Source organism: Pithys albifrons, chromosome 2 (assembly GCF_047495875.1).
Source record: "Pithys albifrons albifrons isolate INPA30051 chromosome 2, PitAlb_v1, whole genome shotgun sequence".
Taxonomy (NCBI): domain Eukaryota; kingdom Metazoa; phylum Chordata; class Aves; order Passeriformes; family Thamnophilidae; genus Pithys; species Pithys albifrons.
The window spans coordinates 23,745,199-23,766,878 of record NC_092459.1 but is presented as its reverse complement, the minus strand read 5'-3'; the positions used below and the strand labels follow the sequence as shown (position 1 = coordinate 23,766,878).

At 37.2% G+C, this 21,680-nt stretch overlaps 1 protein-coding gene across 1 annotated transcript in view; it reads right to left on the bottom strand.

Annotated features, from left to right (window-relative positions):
• Positions 1–21,680, bottom strand: part of PRIM2 (DNA primase subunit 2) — a 98,058-nt gene that overhangs the window by 37,255 nt on the left and 39,123 nt on the right. Inside the window, exons 7-8 of the mRNA XM_071548498.1 lie at positions 6,341–6,408; positions 113–185 (exon numbers count right to left, since the gene is read on the bottom strand). Coding sequence (XP_071404599.1) covers positions 113–185; positions 6,341–6,408 — 141 coding nt within the window. The remainder of the gene's footprint in view (positions 1–112; positions 186–6,340; positions 6,409–21,680) is intronic.

Here is a 21,680-nt window from a genome sequence, read left to right as displayed (position 1 = left end):
AAATACGAATAAAAACGAGAGAAATGCTTTTTATGTTGTTTGTACATAAAGTATTTGAATTTTAAAAGTTATGTTTCAACATACTCTAACTCCAGAAACACAGAGGACTTACAGCATCAATCTGCTCTAGAGAAATTTTTCCAGTGCTCTTTTGGACGCTGTAATCTGGGCCAACATAAGAATGGCTGAAAAACAAAGCAAACAGTACAGCATCATTTAAAACTGTTCAAAAAGTATTTTTTTTAAGTTCACAAATTTAGAAATAAATTATTTTATCAATTAGGGGCTGCCATTATTTTATAGCACCAAAACAAAGAAACCAAAGTAATTAAGATTTATAAAATCAACATCAGAGCCATACTAAGGAAACCTTCTTTCCCTTTGTCTGAAAGGAGGGCTGAGGGGTCATCCAGAATTCAGATCACAGGATCACACTACTTTTGAGGTTGAGAAAGGCCAGCGAAGACTATCTAGTTCAGCCCCCTGCTCAAAACGTGCTTGCTACATCAGGTTGCTTAGCATGTTACCAAGCTGGGTTTTGAGCACTTCAAGGACAGAAACTCAAACTTCTGAGTAACCTGTTCAACCATCCTGTCAGTGAAAAACCATTTTATTATGTTTAAGTGGAATTCTCTGTGTATTAGTTTTTGACCAGCACCTCCTGGCCTATCACTGGATACCACTAAGAGACTCACTCTGCCTTCTCTGCCCCTCCTCTGATACAGACACCTACTTATATACATTGGTAAGATTCATACCCACACTGTCCTGAAATGAGTCTCCTCAGGGCTGAACAGTCTCGGCTCTCTCAGCCTCTTCTTGCAGGTACTGGGGAGACCAGGACTGGACATACAGTAACTCACACAGCCCTGCACATAACAGTTTCACCAGTGCTGAGCAGGAGGGAAGGATCATCACCTCCCTTGTCCTGCTGGGAATGCTCTTCCTAATGCCATGCAAGCAACTGTAACCCTACACTGCAGCACAGCAGTCACACAGGCATTGTCACCAAAGTCACTTCAAATCAAACACAACATCTAATGGCCAGCTTTTAAATATACAGACTTCTTTAATGAGGATATATGCAGAGCTGCAGAACAGGAACAGAGAAATGCTTGCAGCAGAACCCAACCAAACTCAAGAGCTGACAGTATAGTAGGCAATAAAGCAAACAGGGGCTCTGGATACAGCACACTGGTCCAAAGAGCAGGTTGCAAAGTCTGGGTAGTAACAAATATCTTTGTTTAAGCAGGATTTTGTAACTAACTTAAAAGGATCATTTCTTAAATCTTTTGACAGTGTGCAGACTTTAACTCGAGAAAAAAAACATTGTGCTAAATGACAATTCTAGGTGCTGCAAATTATTTTGTGGCATTTCAATACTGTAAAGTATGAAAAGCATATAGCTAACAGTTAATTTTACTAGAGTACAAATAGTTTGTTTAATTATAGTGCATTCATTTGTTCTTTAGTCTTATTTCTGGCACATACTGGAGCACTAGACAAGCTTACTGTACTTAATAGATTTTTTCATTACACAAGGCATAAATAATTCAAAGTATTTGAGCTGTGTATGTCTATTACTACTCTAATATTACTGCAGAACTATCTAAATTCCCTTGTAGAGACAGATCTGCTTCACTTTACTTAGGCAAAGATATTACAATCAAAGCACCAAGCAACAGGTAACAGCTGTTCCTTCAGCAACTTCACTTTCAGTTTGTTTTGGGTTTGTTTCCTTTTAAACAAGCAATTAGGAAAACCAGTACGTGATCACATCCCAAGATGAGTATTGGTAACTTCTTAAACTGCTCCACCATAGTCATTTTAGATCATCTGCCATCTGCTTATATACATAAGTATTTATCAGAATCATACCAATGCTGAAAAAAATTGCTAAGCTAAAGAAAACTAGTTTTTCCCAGCATCCATACAAAGGATTGGCCTCAGAAGAGAAGGTCCAAAGAGAAGATACAAGATTTCCTATACATGAACAAAGTAAGACTTCAGGAGTCACTGTTAAAAGAGGACATGCTGCTCTCTGAATTTTGCTGGCCATTACATTTGGACTTGGTAGAAAACTATCGCAAGGACAGAAAACTCAACGCTAAGAGGGGCTGCAGGGGAGAAGAAATTCTACTTTTCAGACTCTGAAAAGGTCAAATATTTTCATCATGGTTGGCAAACAGGAAAAGTCATTCATTTTTTACATTAAAAAGTAGCATATGACCTTTGCAAGGTCAAATTTTCTTGATACCTGACACCACTCACCAAAGAGCTGCACCCTACAAATTGCCTTTAAAGGTGGTGCTCTGGAAAAGAGTACGTGCTTTACCTATCCAGAATACATGGCAGACTGGAGTTGGGCACAGAGGCCAGCACTAGCCATGTGGCCTTTGGCAGTTAAGCTCTTGATTCCTGTCCCAAAGAGCTCAAGGGACTGAAGCTTTCAGGTTTGCAGTTTCAAGTGCCAGGTCTTCCGATTTTCTACAGTAGAGATTCCTCAAGTCTCTTGATTTCATCATAAGAAAATTACACTGCTTTCTCTACAGATTGTCATTATTTTCTCTACATTTCTAGTGGAAAAATCTCAAGAATCTTCCAGAAATAAAAATAAAAATCTAAGACTATTCTTTGTCCTATGAACAGTGGCCCTTATTGTTTTTTCACATCTTTAAATGTAGGCAAACAGCTCCCTATTGCCAGTCTGAAAACACTGTATAACACAAACTAACCAGGTTTGTGGTCATTCTCATTTTCTCCTATTTTCTGCTTTCAGTTTTTATTTTGAAATCATTCTTTCTTTTATTTGACAGCTTTTGAGGTTACTTCCTGACCAAGCTTCTTACTTAGAAACATCTATAGTTCTTCATCATTTATTTCATGATGTACTGGAATGCAAGCAGTAATGTCTTCACTTTTCACTTAAAAATCAGTTTGATTTTATCTCCATATATAAATTCCTGTCTCTTTCCATTCAGCCTGACTCAATCACTCAAAACGTTTCTTAGTTACCAGAAGTTTTCTAAAAACATCTTGCAACTAAAGATCAGAACATACATTTGCACAGCAGTTGACCAAGAAGAAACCTCCACTACATCAATGCTGACAAGAATGGCATCTATGCCTTTCATATAAAAAGCTGTAGGACAGTTCTGATAAATACTGGATTATTCACAGATGTGTTAGTGCATCCCAAGATTTAGTGATGATGTGAAGGGCACTTTGTAGATGCTGAGTATAGTAAACAACAATAGTCTATCAAGGTGTGCATTCTTCTTTACGTGCTCCTGAGACGAGCATAGTGAGAAGGAGGGTGATGTCTGCACCAGTGTTGCATTATCTATTAAAAAAAAATCAAGTCTTGCAAAACACTTGGTTGCTGTATCAACCTCAGTTTCTGTATCAACCTTATGAACCATGATTTGAAGACGGAATTAATTAAATCACATTAATGTTGATTGTAAAGAATGTTAAAAGATTATTAGTCACATACCCCACTTTAAATGGGATTACTGCCAACACCAGTCAGTTGAGTCATGGCTTTTTCTAGCTGAATCCTAAAAATCTCCATGAACCAAGATCCCATATCTCTGACCAATCTGCTGCACTATCATCCTACTACATTTTTCCTAATGTTTGATCTAAACTTCCCAGGTTATTTTATGTGACCACTGTCATTTGTTATATCTTCTGGCACCATTAGGAATTCCAATACCATGATGCTTGCCCTTCAAACAGTTGTAGGCTGCTATTTGATCATCCCTAAGCCTCTTTTTCAGCAGACTAAACAAAGTCAACTCGACTTCTCCCTATAATTCATGTATATGCTCATGGGATTAAATATAACAGTTTTTCCCTATTCAAAATTATTCCTGCTGAAGGGTTTTAACAGTAGAGTGTTACATTCCTATAATGTCATCACCAAGTCCATATTCTTCTCATGCGTTTAGGCATAAATTTTTTATCTCTATTAAATTGCAAAGTTTTAGCAATTTAAATCTCTTTGTAGTCTATTGTGAGCATGTGAAATCCCTAAACACAATCTTGCATCAAATATTTTAACTAAAAATATCCTCTTTTTTTTTTCGGTCGAGTACAAGTAGTATTAGAAAGCACCAATGAAACAGAAAAGAACAAAAAGAGTACGTAAATGACAGACAATATATTTAGTTCAGAAGCATCCAGCAACAAAATACATGTTATGTCCATTTTAAAAAAATGGGTACGGTTTAAAATGTCTATGAGGACATAACCCACAGTAAAACCACCTTTTCTGAGGAGCAGCTAATTTGTAAGTCACAAGTAGATATGAATAGGTGCCAAAAATGTGTGGGGCATTAACAACTAAACAATACTCTGTGACCTTCAACTGTATGCTCTTTTCACACATTTCTGCCTAAGCTTTTGCTCCCCTGATAGACCTCTACTGACATATGCCAAAAATAAAATACTGCTGTAAGAATTCACACAATGAAGGTAGAGGAAAGTCTACAACTGACCAATATACTCTTCTCTTATGAGCAAGACAAAGCAAAAAGAATCACAGGTACACAGAAATAAATAACAAAGACAACCTATTTGGCCACCTGTCTTTTCACTGCCAGAGATTGCTTTCCAAGTTGTAAGATTTGATGTATTTTGTCCCTTTTAAAGGAACTTCCAAAATGGTAAGTTGGAAGCATTTGCATATTTTTTCAGTTGGTGACAAAAAATACTGTGAACAGTCCTTCCATTTTCACAAAAGCAAAATGAAGGTAACTTATTAGTTGTGTAACATACATACCAAGGTAACATAAGAATGTACAAAAAATACCAGTGGGATACACTGTCCCTGTTAAATCAGCTGCTGCTTTTTTTTTCCAACTTTGCCTTTTGCCATATAAAAAACCCCTGATTGCTGTGATACTGAAGGACTGTCCCACTCACACAGATGCATAGCACATATCAAAAGAAATTTCCAGATTCTCAGTAATTACTCCTAGAGAGCACAGATAACAAAAAGCTAACTTAATTACTCTATCTTCAAATGGAGAAAGGTATGCCACTGAGGCATATTTTTTTAAATCCCAGTGAGACGTATGGTACTAAAAACATGGAAGGTTATTGGCATTCAGAAGTATATACTGTATATACTGTAATACTTGTTTGCATTCGTTGCTCTTGAACAAAGTTCAATCAGATGTAAATAAGCAGAGATATAATGAAAGCTATTTTCCTATTCTGATTTACACTAAAAACAACAAAACATAGAACTCTTCCTATATAATAAAAATTATGAGACTTTTTAAAATCAAAATAAAATGTCAGGTTTTGGGTACAGATATCTCAAGCAGTAGAGCATCACAGGAATTAAGGAGCATGCTAACTAGATCTGCATGCCAATTCCCATGCACTGCTGCCACGACCAAGCTTCAACATTTCAATTTCTAATTCACCCAACAGCATTTCAGTGATCTTAATGCAAAGCTGTATGTGTTCAAAAGCAGAGCTTTCATTACTGACATCCAATATTTAAGTAAATTTCTATGCTTAGAGATATTAAAAATTCAACAGAAATAAATACTTGAGTAAGTTGATTAACCAGATCTACATTGAGCAAGGGCTAGATGAAATCAGCTCCAGAGGTTCACTCCAAACTAAATTATTCTAAGCCATCTCTAACTGAGGACCTCATTCTCCTGCATACTATCATAGTAAGAAAACTCTCCCATATAAAGCAGTAAAAAGCAATCAAACACACAAGAAAGAGACCAGATCTATGTTTAACCTGAAAAACATCAGGAAAGTGGTTTTTTCTTCCTCTTCCTTCCCTTCCTACAAATAAAGATCTATGATCAAGCTATCTAAGAGCAAGACAGACTATTTAGCTGTGTTGGAGAGTACTCTTATGGTTCACACTTTCAGCAATCTCCTTAGGTCCATTAAAAGAACAAATCAGGATGGCATGACATTTATCAGTGACAGTGAAATCTTCCAAAAAACAGCCAGAGCACAGAATATTTGCAACAGGGAAGGCCATGCTCTGAGCAGTGTAATTTGAATCTGTTTCATTCATAAAGAAGTTTAATAAATATGCACTCGCTACAAAAAAGATTTATAAAAGCTACGAATATTATTCTGTTACTTAGAAGCAAGTAGTTCTATACTTCGTTCTATAAATGTGTTTCATGTCATTTATAAAGCTTTTCTTAGGTTGAAGGGTTACTTTCAGATTTTTTCCAGTCAAAGTCAATCACACAGATGAATTGTCTGGAAAAAACCTGTACCTAAAGCATTCTACTAACACAGTCACTTTAATCTGTCAAAGGAATATAGTCATGTTTTCAGTTTATGCTACCTGAGATGATTAAGCAGAGGTTGTAGTCTCTCATCAGACTGTATGGAAGGTAGAGATCGTGCTGTCAGCTGGAAGAAAACAGAAGCTCAATTAATAAAATGTTAGCTTACAAAAATGATAGCAAAAAGCAGGGATTACATAGGAAGTCACTTTGTGTTGTTACAACTTTACACAACATTGGGTAAGACAATTTCTCCTATTAAAAATAACCAAACACAGCCTTCCAGAATCCGAAGTTAGCAAAAATATTTACAAGTTAATAAACAGCGAAAAATAATTTTCCTAAAATTACAATGCTATTTGAATTAATAAGTGGCATACTTTTTTCCAAACATATTTGAATAGAAGTCATATTCTGCCTAGACAGCCTTCAACAAATCCCATTCCATGATGTCACATTATGTACAATTTACATTTGCATAAAAGGAATTTACATACTCTTTAGCACGTATGACTTTTATATAGACATGTTGCTGTGTACAGTTTGGTTTTTAAATGGGCAAAATTTTTATTTTGTAATTTGACTGTTCTAAAATAAATACAAAGTTTATTTCTTATAACTCCCTCATAAAAGTTCAAGTTTTTCTGCAAAAATAAACCTAATAAACCATAAATCAACAAATACACATCACACTATTGTAGAATACTAGTTAGTTGGTGTATTAATTAAAATAATTATAAAAATATATGTATTAAATTTGTTTAGTATCTGTGTACAGGTGGCCTTCACCCATAAAAGCTACAAATATTGGCAATTTCAATAATTCTGACATACCTCTAATATAAAATATTTAATATAGCATGCATTTCACAATTTTATGACTGCCAAGTTAGGCTGTATTTTGAAAACTACCTTTGTACAAATTTAAAATTTCAACTTATTTCACATTGTATAAATCACCATCAAGCTCTTGAGTATTTTCCAGGTAACTCAAAAATAGGGCAGTCCCGTGGTGTAAAGGAGAACACTCTGGACTCTGAATCCCAAGGTCCTGAGTTCGAGTCTCAGTGGGGATTGTCCCCTGGCTATTCAGTGCCTCCCTCCCATCTGATCCTGTCAGATCTCGGATGCTCAGCAGGGTCAGCCCCAGTTAGTACCGGGTGCTGTGACAGTCTTGAGGACTTCCCTGTCACTGTCCAAGCTCACTCGGCCATGGCAGATGGACCTCAGGACTTAAATGGTGGGGCCAGGTCTGCGCACGCTGTGCCTCACCTAAAAAATCCACTGCACAGGCTGGAAGGGCACACCCACATGGGGAGAGCCCTTCCCAAATCTTTGTTCACAAAGTTTGGCCATACATACACAAAAAGAGCATGCTCTATTACACATACTAATTAAAAATATTATTTTTAAACAAACAAACAAAGAACACCGTTAAAAAATCCCACCATTTTTAGCACCAACAGTGTAGCTTAACCTCAGTGGATGCAACACACACGTAAAGGCAAGCACTGAAGCAGGACTACCTAGTAGGCTGCAGCTTATGTTTATAACCCGTAAATAAATATACCCCAGAAAAAGCTGTGCTCAGTGTTTGGGTACAGGGGTTTAGTTGTAACTCTAAGAAACTCCATGCCAAACTCCATTGTCTCATAGGTACACTGCATGAAGATGAAGTTCAATCTTTTCCTCAGAGACCATCCACTCATTCATCACATCCATTTCACAACCTTTGCCTGTAGACAGAAGTCAAACTGGCATCAAATTTTTAAGACTGTATCATAATATTCACTATTTTATTATAGATACACTACACACATCAGCGTACTCTATACAAGTCTACAATATTTAGGATCAACATAGAATCACAGAATGGTCTGGGTTAGAAGAGACCTTAAAGATTCTCTGGTTCCAGCCCCCATGTCATGGGCAGGGACACCTTCCACTAGACCACCTTCCATTCAGCCTGGCCATACCCAGCATGACTACAGTAAATAACAGGCTTTAGGTCTCAGTCCCAATTACCAAGTCCAACTACAAGTGCTTCTCAATACATATAATCAAGGCCATGCTTTTATATAAAAAGAGAATCTCTACTACACACTGACATCTTATTTCGAACAAATCGCTCAGGTAAAATCTCTTTCCCACTGCAATCTGACTGCCTTCAGCAACAGAAATGAGTTTTGATGTACATTTCATTCCAGAATACAGCATAAATGGATGAAGTAATAGTACAAAAGCCTTTTAATGCATTTCTCTCTGATTAGAAGCACTGTTGATGAATAGAAATTCTAAGACTTTAAAACAACTTCATTTTCAACAAAACCTGAATTTTAGCTAATTATTCTCTAAAAAGTAGTTTTAAAGGATATGAATTCTCCAGTAAGGCATTTTAATGCACTAGGCACCAAAATACTTGACTTACCTTAAATTTCAGATATAATGTCTAAAAAGGTTTTATACTTCTGAGAAAAGCTTAATATTCCTTTGGCTTACTTTTTCTTTTGCTTTTTTTTAAAGATATTTGAGAATGATAATGTTACATAGTCCATACGATTTTGCAGCCACTACCTAGAAGTCATGAGATGGAGATATTGCCAGAACCCAAGAATTCAAGTTAATTACATTTCAGAGAAACACCTTTAACATCCAACTAAGTTGCAGGCTGTCTCATACCAACAAAAACTGATTGATTTTGAAACATCAGCTACTGTGCTAATGTTGTAACAAAATGTCACAATGCAAATGCTATGCAGCTGGGGAACCTGAAATAAGAAGCAGTGTTTGCATGCTGCTATGCTGCTGCACCTAGACAGCTGACATTTGAGCACTGATCAATTCTCTTTTGAAAAAAGTTGGGGTTTAACCTTTCGCAGAGTCTTACAAATCTTGAGCACTGTACAAAATTAATTAATAATTTTTTCCAAAGCTTTTCCAGCTATTAAAAGTTATTTCAGCAGCACTTACACTGAAATATGGTCAATAAAAACTACACCAAGCAATTAATATTACATCTATTCCATGTCAATTGTTAGCACACAACCTATACAACAGCAGAAAACATTTTTCAAAACTAACAAAACTGTGCAAAAAATGTTTTCCACATTATCAAACTTTTCCTTGCAATGGCAGATTATTCCCATCTAGCCACCACAAAATTATGGAAGAAAGGAAATAAATATGACAGACGGGCATTACTGAGCTCTTAGTACAAATGTAGCAACTCTGACTTTTTTAAAGGACAGTAAAAAGTTTCCCTCATGAATCCCTAGTGTTTGGTGTGTCAATATAAGGCTGAAGTTGGTTTTGTGAGCTTTTGTTTTGTTATTTTTACTAAACAAAATTCCCCACCACTCTTCTCCCACACACAACCCCCACTTCCCCTTCCCATTAACACAAACCAGCCAAGAGTAAAATCACACAGAACACAAAGTGGTCTTTTATGTTTAAAGAAAGCAAATCAAAGGCCATTTATATTGTTAATTTGTTGTTAGCACTGTCATTTCCTTTTTGGATTCTAAATGGGAGGACACAATAGTTTTTATCAATGTTGCTTAAATACTACAACAATTTAAAAGCTAGATACAATTATAAATAAATATAAATTATATTGTCAATTATTTGTTTTACATTATATTTTTATATATAATATCTTTTTTCATTTTGTCATTTAATCCAAGCTGTCAAAAGGCAAATCTTCCATGGCAGAAGAAACAAATTAAGTTGTGAAAAATGTCCTTGCTAGCATGTCTTAGATATTTACCTAATATTTTAAGAACTTTGAAGAAACTCAACTCCACTAATTTCAGCTCAGCATTTGTGAAATGCATTCAGAATAATAATTAATGTTTTCCCGAGGCATTTGCCGCTGAAAGTAATTGATTTCTTTTTTCCACTTGGAAATGTTTAGCTTTCATTTTAACATTGAGGTATAAATAACATCTGGGTTGAAGAGTAATCTTTAGTCTTAAAAGCAAAATTTTTCAATAATTAAACCTTGTTTAATTGGTAAGCAAACAGTTCCTGGGTTTTGCATCATTATTACTTGTGCATATGATCATTTCACTTGCATGTCAGGGTGAAAGTATGTAAAGGAACTCATCTCCTGTACTTTTTTGCATTCTAACATAAAGCTAAAATTGAGTTACTAAGATGCTCATTAGATATTTTTCCCCCAAAACAGGTTATTAATTCTGTCTTTCTTGCAGTAGTGTGTAGTGTGTTTCAGGCCTTAATTATATGTAGATTGAAGTAGACACTTGGGAAGCAACCTTGTCAGCAAAATCCACATCTTTTGCTAAAAATGCTGCTTCCACAATTGTGAAGGTTTTCCAGTGATTTTATCAACTGTTTCACCACTGGCTCAGCCTTTACAGATAGCTTTCTCAACTTATAATTTAGTCCTCAGTCTTTAACTACTTCCAGACACCTAGTAATTTTCAAACTAAGTAAACAATGTACTAGAACACTTGCCTTCACAGCAAGCCTGGAAAATGAAATAAATTATTTTATTTCACTACCAACTTCTGATACATGCAAATAGTTCCTCATCACTTCAATACTTCTTACTGTTCTTTGACTGCATGCAAATCTTTGGTTTCTTTTTCTGGCATTATTTATGAACAAAAGCTTCTCCTTTTTTCTGTCCTTTTCCCAGGTTCACAGACTAAACAGTGATTCCAGTACTCCAAGGTAACCTGGAGTGTGTTCCTCAGTTCTACAACACATTGATGCTTTAATTAACTTTCATCCCTAGAGCATTATTGGAGGGGAAGAAGGGCACTCAGTCAGCAGTGATTTCCCCAAGGTTTTAATGTTATGATTTGAAGTTTCACACACACACCTGCCCCTTTCCGTTCATTTGTGAGAAGGAAAGCCAACACCTCTGCATGATTTGGTAGAAGCTACTAGCCAATACCACATAAGAAGCAACTGGCTAGAAAAGCATGAAAGATTATTATTCCTTCACCAAGCACGGCCAGAAACCATAATAGGTGTTTCCCATTACAAACTTCATCAGTCTAAAAGTAATCCTGTGTTCCAAAACTGCTTTAAGAACAATCATGCTAGCAAAACATCTCTGATATTGAAGACAATACAGTCAAAAACAGAGGAAACAAGTGTCTACATACCCATCCAATCCCCTTAGTCAAAATCTCAATTTCCATAGTCATCATTATTACTACAGGGCTTCACCAATGTAGGACTGTGAAAAACTTCAGCTAAAAAGCTGTTACGTATTTTATCTTTACAAACCTAATTACTAAAGTCCTATACACTACAGAAAATAGTTATGTCTGCTACTGTACAAAAATCAGGTACTATAAATCACTTTTATTATATAGAGCTCCACAAGAGATACACACATTTCTTGACAGGATTTTACTACAGGGAATCAATTAATCCATCCAGTTCTGGGTTACTCAGTACAAGACAGATGGACATACTGGAGACAGACCAGCATAGGGGCACAAAGATGATGAAGGGACTGGAGCATCTCTCATGCAGAAAGACTGGGAGAGTTGGAACTGTTCAGCCTGGAGAAAAGGCTCTAGAGGAGTCTACTAATGCATTTGATTAACTGCAGGGACGGTGTAAAGAGAACAGAGCCAGCCTCTTTCCACAGGTGACCAGTGACAGAACCACAAGAAATGTGGGCAACAAACTGAAACACAGGAAGTCCTGTCTGAAAAGAAACACTTTTTCACTGTGAGAGTGATGAAGCACTGGCACAGGTTGCCCAGGGAGGTTGTAGAGTCACCATCCTTGGAGACATTCAAAACCTGCCTGGACAGTCCTGGTCAAATAGCTCTAGATGACCCTGTTTGATCTGAGGGGTTGGACCAGACGATCTGCAGAGATGAATTCAAACCTCAGCCATACTGTGAATCACAGTTGTTTAAAATCAAATACACAATATGTAGTACAGACCAAACATTTCCAAACTACTAGCCTTCCCATTTTTCATACAAAATCTTCCATTCTCTAAACAGCCTCAAAAGTCCACATTTTCATTTGCAACTTTCAAAAATTTTCAAAATTACTTGTAATTAGCAATTACACACAAATTCTAACAAGATTGTGTGCTGGTTTAAAGGCGAACCAGCAGGGGAAATGAACTCACCATGAGAGAGATTATAAGTCAGAGCTAAAATTTAATAATAATATTACAATAACAACACTGACACACAAGGGAAATTGCTTTCAACTCACAAAGCCCCAGCAGTATAACCCAGTGTCCTGGGGCACAAACCCAAGGGGGTTTGTTTGCCCTTGTGCTGAGACCCCTGTGGCTCCCCCAAGTCCAGAGCAAAAGGAAAAGAAAAACCTGTTGGTGCAGGCGAGGGCTGTGGTCTGGGCGAGAGCAGTGATCTCCTCCTGTCGAGGTCCTGCTGCTGCTCTGGATCCGATGAGAAGTTCCCGAGGTCTTCTTACCCACCACTTATGTACCCTCAGGGAGCACCCAGTCCCTCCCCCTGGGCGGGGACTCACACAATGGGTGATTAACTCTGGGAGCCGGGGTATTGAACTGTTGATGGCCCATTAGCAGCTCCGCCCCCTCAGGCTGGGTGTGAAGTGATAATGGCTCCCTGGGCAGCTGATGCTAATGGTCCATTGTCCTTGGGGAATGAATAGAGGAGGTAGAATACACAGCTTTGATCACCCCCACACAGGGTTAGCTGGTCCCTCCTGCTGAACTAGGACAGATTGTTAATCCTTTTTCAGGAGGATGAAATGAAGGGATACTTTGGAAACAAGATAATATTACTCTTAGATTTCTTTCTGAGAAAAATTAACAAAAATCTTAAAAGCACTTGTTGTAAGAGACTAGAATTATTTACCAAAGTCAATACTAATCATGTTCCTATTCAGTCATTAAATGCTAAAGACAATAATGTCTAAGGAAAAAGGATACTATGGCAAAATATTTTCTCTGTTAAATGACCTTCTAAAATCTTCATGTATTTACTTGTTTCCCTTAAGAAATTTACTATACAATTTCAGATAAATTTAAGTAATCCTTGAAGAATTTCATACTTGATCTTTAGTAACAAAAAACATAGAAAAGATTTTATTACAACAACCTTCATGAGACCAATCTCTTACCTTCCAAACTCAGAAGGTGGCATTTGAACTTCAAGTGTTTTATTTGCTCAACATGTGGTACCTCTTGAAAATAATTGTTTTGTTGCTAAAACTAAGAAAATATCGATATTTTAAAAGAAAGAAGGTATTTGGAATACTTCTGCTCAGTTGTGCATATTTTACAATATTCATTAATGTTTTCTAGGAAGAAAAATCAAATCTTGCCAGCCTTTCAAAGAGTTTTGGGCTGCAATTTCCCATATGTTCAAGTACCAGTGATTACACTCTTATCTTTAGTGAGTAGAGCTAAAAACATGACAGGCACTCAAATTTCATACTGCTACAACCCAGCATTAATCTGAGCCTACTTATCATCATTTTCAAATACTTTACTTAATCTTGACTCTCAATTGCCAGCAACAGCAATGACATTTCCCAAACATGAGTAAGAGTTCATGTTTAAACATTTTCTTTCCAAAACAGAAAAGGACATTTGTATTAAGGAAAATTACTAGCAACTCCAGCAACACGCAATGTTTTTATCCCCCCTTGTTTTCAATATCCATTATTTACATTTACAATTATTACAAGTATTTTACTTCTGAATAAAAAAATATGCTCTGACATAAGAACACTTACCCCAGGACTCAATTTCATTAAGCAGAAAACCGAGTCTTCAAAAAAACTATTTTTTTATAAAACATAATATTGCTGCCTTAGAACTCAGGCATGACAGTGGGACCTCCATTTGACCCCTATTAAGCCTGTGGCTCAGTGCCTTTAAGTAAGAGCAGAAGTGCACACAGCAAGCTGCTAAAGTGAAGCCAAAGCTCGTGGCTCAAGGCCCAGGGATGTTCTCCCTTCCAGCCCACTACAGCCAGGCTGCTGCCACTCCTGACCCCAGCCCCAGGAACAGCCAGGCAGACCATCAGCCCCTCATCACAGACACCTCAGGAACTTCACAAACACAACAATAGGCACCACACACACACGCAGCCCATGCACACACACTGTACAGATGGTCTGCCCTGTTCACAGTTGTTGGCTGATCTCATCCCCATAAGCCACTCAGAGCTGGCCACAAACTGTGGTCTCCTCAGAGGCTGCCTCTCAAAACCCTCACCGTCCCTCTGGCAATCACCTTGGATGTCAGACCCTCCAGACACCTTCTCCCAAACCTTCTGTTCTCTCTAGTATGTTGGTCCCAGACTTGGAGGCTCTGGCTCTCAGACTTCTGAAGCTACCCATCAGTTACTCTGGATTGAAGTTCACAAGCACCACACACAGAGAGAACAGAACAAAATGCCTCAAACCAGGAAAATAATTAGGAATAGCATTTAAGACAGATTTTCTTATTATTATTGCAGTGATAAGGCACTGGACACAAACCTAATCAGCAGTAGTCTTTCATTCCCTTTTCCTGCTTTGGCTTCTCTGCTCGATGATCCATAACCACTTATACACAATCCCACAAGTACCCTCAAATATTCCATAATAAGTCTGCTGTTTTCCATGACAAACAATCATCTTGTTTCCCTCAAGGCTTTGAGCTGCTCCCTCAATGGTCCCTCTACCAATAGTCTGAGGCTAGAGTGATCATGCTACCCACATTCATCTTGGAGTGTTAAAATTAATAACTTTTGCCCATCTTAGGCAATCTCGCTGTAGTTAATAGAGAATCTAGAAGACACTAAGTACTGAGAAGTTTCATAGGAAAATATTAGATGAGAGACACTATTACCTCTCAGAAAACAAAACACTTCGAAGAAAAGAACATAAATTGTATTGTACAGCAGAGACTCTACAAGGAAAATACATTATCTGTCAATTATAAGAGAATTTTCAGGTTTTCAGTTTGTTAAATTCTGAAGTATCTAAACACCAATATAACCACAGGAAACCAGCCCCCTGCTCAGCTAACAATGTAACTGAAACGATTAGCAGACAAATAGAGAACAATTAAGTAGTAACTGAGGTGCATCTAATACTTTTCAAGAACAGATTTCAGAACAGGATACTATCAGAATATCAGACAGCAGTATTAGAACCACATCTCTTATAAGTCTGTATTTTTTTCCAACTAGTGGCCATCTGGAAGAAAGTCTGAAAGCTGCTCCTATTAAATAACACATCTGACTTATCATCTGGCATCATCAGATGACCAATGAAATAATTAGACCCTGAACAAATAAATGTACATGACAGCAGCACAAAGGTTGAAAAAACTATAGTCCAGCAAACAAAGATGTACAGGATTAAAAGATGTAAGCTGTTTGAAGTCAGCTGAATATGTAAAAGCATAACCAACCCAAATAAATGCTAGATCAGGTATCACCACTGCATTACTGTAAAGTAGCTTATCTTCTGAAATGTCCTCAAATAAAGGAGACACTACAAAAGAGGTTTTAGGAAGAATGTACTCTACAAGCATTACTCGCCAAACAGGTTTGGTATCTATTTTCTAAAGCAAGACCAACACATTGTTAGGCTAAACCTGTGAGTAAATATCCTTTGTATTCTTGTATTTTTCTAACATCCTTCAAACTACATTTTATGATCCTTTGGGAGCCATGAAAATATGCAATGGTATTGGCCAAGTGTCTGATGGCAACAGACAGCAGAAGTTTGGTTCCTCCTGAGTTACAGCAGTTCACCACCCTTGGGGCAGAGGAATAGAGGATGTAATTACTACTGGCAGCGGATCAGAGGCCGTAATCGCTAGTTCAAGTATTTATATGAGCCAAGGAACTCTTGCTGCTGGCATCAAATCTGTTTCACCACGGCTGCTGAGTAATTATAAAGCCCTAAAGGATCCAAGTTGCTCACAACCACTCACAGCATGCTGCCATGGCAGAAAATAACCTGTGTACAAGAATTCATAAAGTACATAACAAAGCTACTTTCTACATAGTTCAGCAGAGTTATTGCTAAATATAGTATATTAAATATATAAGTATAAAAAATAAGATCTATATAAAATTGAAAGTTAGAAATTACTAGATGCAAATACATGTCAGTCTTGTTCTGAGTAGTTTATCAACACAACAACAGCAAATAGCAATAATAAAAAAAATCACATTTCAATGAGAATCAGCTTAGTAATTCTTTTGCAGATGCGTTTGGCATAACTTTTGGACACCAAAATGCTTCCAGTGACGACCTCACTAAACTGTGACCACATGAATTGAGGGACAAAATTTTTATGTAGAGAGATAGATATAGATATCTCCATTAAAAACTTTCGTACTTCCTCAAAGTGTTGACAAGTCCTACTAAGCACTCAGCGTATCCCATCATCCCTATGGCAGTCCTTTAATTTCATTTTTTTACATTTTCTCTAATGGCCACTGAAAATCATGTGAAACCTCACTATGCATTTGGCATAAGAAACCTAGTTTCTTTCCATACGAACTTGTGACCTCACCAAGACTTAGCCTGTATAGAATACTCAAGTAGGAGACAAATTATCTGGGACAAGAACAATAAGGTTACTGAAGTTGGGAAAATAAAATTTTTTTCATATGTGTACAAGAGATAAAGAAAGAGATTACAGAAAACAGCTCTCATAAAATGCCAGAGCAATCACAGTCACCCTGCAGCCCATATATAACATTGTTTTAGAAAGCAAAGTTAAATGAGAAATTATTTGTCTAAAATACTATCTCTGCTTTTTAAGGTCAACTCACTAAGTCAAAATAGAAGAACACATGCAATACAGCATCCTTATTTTTTTTTATTTCAAACTTTCTGCTCAAATGCCTTTAATAAGGGACAGAAACACCTGTATATTGTCCAAGCCTGCTTGGAAGTATCACTCAGAAAATAAGTCCATTTGTCCAGCTCTAATTCTTTAGATGTTTCCTGTATACACTGGTAAAATGAGGAAAGCACAGATAATTGTTATAGAGGTAAGCTTGCCCAAAACACTATATCTGCCTTGCTCTAATGGTTTAGGTACACACAGGACAAAAACAAGAAGAACGGATAAACTCATAACAGCTTTACAATACATTTGGGCCAGAAAGCCAGAGATAGTACCTTAGGTACCAACAACAAGTTGGGCTTTAGATACAGAGGTTAAAGCAATGGAGAAGGTCAAATCACCAACAAGGCTTATGCCAAGCGTGTGCTGGTTTGGGCTGGGGTAGAGTTAATCTTCTTCACAGTGGCCAGTATTTGGGCTCTGTTTTGCATTTCTGATGAATAGAGGGTTGGTTGATAATCTAGAGGTGCTTTTGTTACTGCTGAGCAGGTCTTACACAGAGCCACGGCCTTTTCTGCTTTTCACACTGCCACACTGGTGAGGAAGATGTGGGTGCATCATGACTCAAATTGACCAAAGGGATATATTTCATATCATATGATTATGCTCTATATATAAAGTGGGAGGAAGAAGGAAGAAAGGGAGGATGTTTGGAGGGACAGTGTTTGCCTTCCCAAGTAACCATTACAGGTGATGGGGCCTTGCTCTCCTGGAGATGGCTGAACACCTGGCTGCCAGTGGGAAGTAGTAAATTAATTCCTTGCTTTGTTTTTCTTGTGTGCACAGCTTTTGCTTTGCCTACTAAACTGTCTTTATCTCAATCCACAAGTTTTCTAAATTCTAGTGTTTCAGTTCTCTTCCCAAACCTACTGGTAGAGTAAGTGAGCAGCTGTGTGGGGCTTGGTTGCTGGCTGGGGTTAAACCACAACATGTCTAAATTAGCAAGCAGTAAATAAGTAAAAACTAATAGCCCTGAATAGAAGGAGATGACACATCCATGAACATTCAACACTGCAAAAGGCTGAGCCTAAGAGGGAATCACTATACATGGAAGCTGTGCCACCAGCCAAGTCCTGAACCCTTGAGCAGCTGGAGTTCCCTGTTCAGAGTCCATGGTACCAGTCACAGCTTGACAAGAGAAGAAAATTTGTTTGATGTGACCCTCTCTTCTTGACAGTATGTGCAAGTTGGTCATAGAAGCGTTTGGTGGCTGGGCCTTGGCTAAGGGCCAAAATCCCACCCAGCCATTCACATACTTCCCCCTTCTCAACAGGAAGGTGGGAGAAAATAGATCAAAAACCTCATGAGTCACTTATCAGCTACCATTGTGGGCAAAAGAGATTCAACTTGGGGAAAGTAAGGTAATGCATTGACAATTAAAATAGATCTGGATGGTGAGAAACAGAGAGAAAACAAAATGTCACTGTGCCATAAACCTCCTCTTCTTCCCAAGCTCAACTTCACTCCTGAATTCCCAATTTCTTTACCCAACCCTACCACGTGGTGCAGCCTGGATGGACAATGAAGAAAGTAAATCAAAACCAGTGTGCAGTGTTTCATTTAAGAGATTTCAATGCTTTCAATTCTGTGCTCAAAAAGACATATTAATGGTAAGCTGTCATGCAGATTTTACAATTGTACTTTTGTTATTATTTTACCAATTAATTTATCTTTTACTACATTCTTCCATGAAATAATGTATATATAAACGCAAAGTACAAAAACCTGACTACCAGTGAAGTAGAGTATTAAAGATGGACAGCTCTCTTGTACCACCCAGCAAGAGGTAGTTTTCTGTCATGTAAGGCCCAACACCTTTCATTTTCACAAAGAGGCACTTCAGCTCTGTCTCTGACATCCACTGCCACTTAAGTTGTTCTTCACTGAGTGTCATATCTGTAAAGTACTCCAGAGGAAGAAAGCAACGTGTACATGGACTGTACACCTGAATGAACACAGGCTACCAGTAACTTAGTTTGTCTGAGACAGTCTGAAACTTGGATAAAGACAAGGATAACAATTTTCATCAAACCAGTCCCCCTTTATTTATAGCACAAAATGATATTGTAGGAGCATTTGTCTCACTTTTGAGCTAGCAATTTATAAAGCACTTTTCAATAGAGTTAAGTAACCACCTGAAGGATTAAGATTTTTCAAGAATAATGTCACTATGGTAATACAACTGGATAGCAAGACATGCCAACCTTGCACCAAACAAGGGTCAAAACAGGTCAGAGAGGTCAAAAGCAACATGCAAGGAAAGTCATAGAATTCCATCAGTGTTTCTGGGTAGAAATACACACGTGAAAGAACACAAGTTTTACAAGCTAATCAGTCAAGTCTAGAGATAATAAAATTTAAAATCCAAACCAAAATATTCTGTCTAAAACATCATTGCTTAACTCAAATATCACATTTCAAAACCTACTAAGGGATCAGGTAAAACATCTGAGGGTCTTTTTGAACATAGCATACATGTTTAAAATAGCATGCTTAATTTTCACATATCACCAAATACTCAGAAGCAAGAATCTGTCAATTCCCATATCTGTTTTCAATACAAATGCAACTATTTTTTACACAGTCCTAATGGTTAACCAAATACACTTAGGAAGCACACCTGCCAAAAACAAACAAAAATCTTCCACTCAAAACAAAAAGCAGTGCTTTACAGCACAGCCTATTAGGCACCAAACAAACAAGAATCTCTATCAAAATCCCATAAACTTTGTTTCAGATATTCAGTTTGGTTTTAATTTTCTTTATGTGTTCCTGAGAATTTTTAATTACTTACGTAATCTAATGAAGACTGGGCAAATCCTCACCTTTTTGAGAAAAGTACTCAGAATTCATAAGTAACTTGAAAACATACAATAAACAAAGACAAATGTAAACCAGTTTCACCATTCACCTTGTTCGTTACTGAGGCGAAGTTTTTTTCAGGACTGACACATTCAGAACTTCACTATTCAAACAGTAATGAATATGCCTCCTCCACAATGACCATCTGATCAGAGCAGTAATACATACCCTCAACTTTAATTAACAGTATAGTAAACTCAGTGACTACACTCACAGGTCTGTTTCCTTTCCCTCATTTTACATATTCTTTTAATTCAAGTTTGAGATAACATTTAAAATATATATAACCCATGTAACTCTTTCAGTTAGTGATTAAAAGCATTTAAATGTACTGATACATCAACAAATAGCAATTAACCTTTTTTGTAAGAAAAAGAATAATTTATTAGGACTAGCAGGCAAAACTTGGAATATCTTTGTTTTAACTCATACAATGCAGTTCTAGGATTGGTTTAGAATCACTTTGTATACCAAAGACCTTTCACTTCATCTTGCAGATAAATAAAATTTAACTTTCTAATAACATAGTAAGCATACCTGACACTGTCCTTCATTAAAGACTTGAAGTTTCATGAGTCTATGGTCAGCAAAGGGCATGAAAAAAAATCTTTTCCAGTGCTCAAAGTACCTTCAGATATCTTTTGCTTTTTTTAAACAGGTGCCTGTTTCTAAGCAGATGTCACCTGTGGGGCCTTCCAGTCTAATGATGCATAAGTGGATTGTAAGAGAGTTGATTAAACTCTATTTTCAATTCAATGCAGTACATAAAGTGTAAACTGCTCACTGCTATTCTGACTGAAACTTCACAAACAGGCTTATAAATGCAGGTAGCTAACTTGAAAACACAGACAAGAACTCTTATCACAAAGGTATCACTAACAGGGTTAGGATTTATAAAGTGGGATCTCTACTACTGAGGAAGTACCACAGCTCATTACTTTTATTACCTTGAGAAAGGCTGTTACAAACTGCAGGAGGAAACTTTGTTACAGGAGGAAAACAGCAAAACTGAGCTATATAGCAAGCGCTGCTCACAGACAAATTATGTCAGAAAACATGTCAGATATTTTTCAAGGATATTTTTTATTGCTTTTTCCCTTGCCACAAGAGCAGACAACTGTAGAAGCAGATAAATACATTCCAAACTGATGTATTTTGTTACTCAATCCTCTACTTCATTGGTTTACCAGCTAGAACATCTGCAGTAACAGGGTTTGAGTCTGTTCTTGATGTGTGGGACAACCTGAATTTATATTGCCTTTTAAATCAGGTAGACTTGAGCAGAAGTAGAAGCAAATCTGAACCATGCTTGCAATATATTCAAAAGCACATGCAGAAAAGTAATAATATGTAGAATCATGTCCAGAATGTACTTGCCTCCACTCATGCTAAACACAGACTGCCTTCACTAGAGATACCACCACAAATCCTAGGGACAAAACCACTATGTTAGACATGAAACTGCATTTTTTACTATTTCTACCTACTTCTCAGAGTTATCAGTCATAGCATGGCATAACACAGATATGGAGCTGAAGGTAAAAGAGCCACACATCACTAATTCTGTGACCTCTGCAGTGAGCTGCACAGTTACCACCTAAGCATAACTTTATTCTAAGGCTGTGGCTCTACCAAGAGTAAGCAGTGTGGTTCATTTATTTATTTATTTTTATTGTAGACTATAA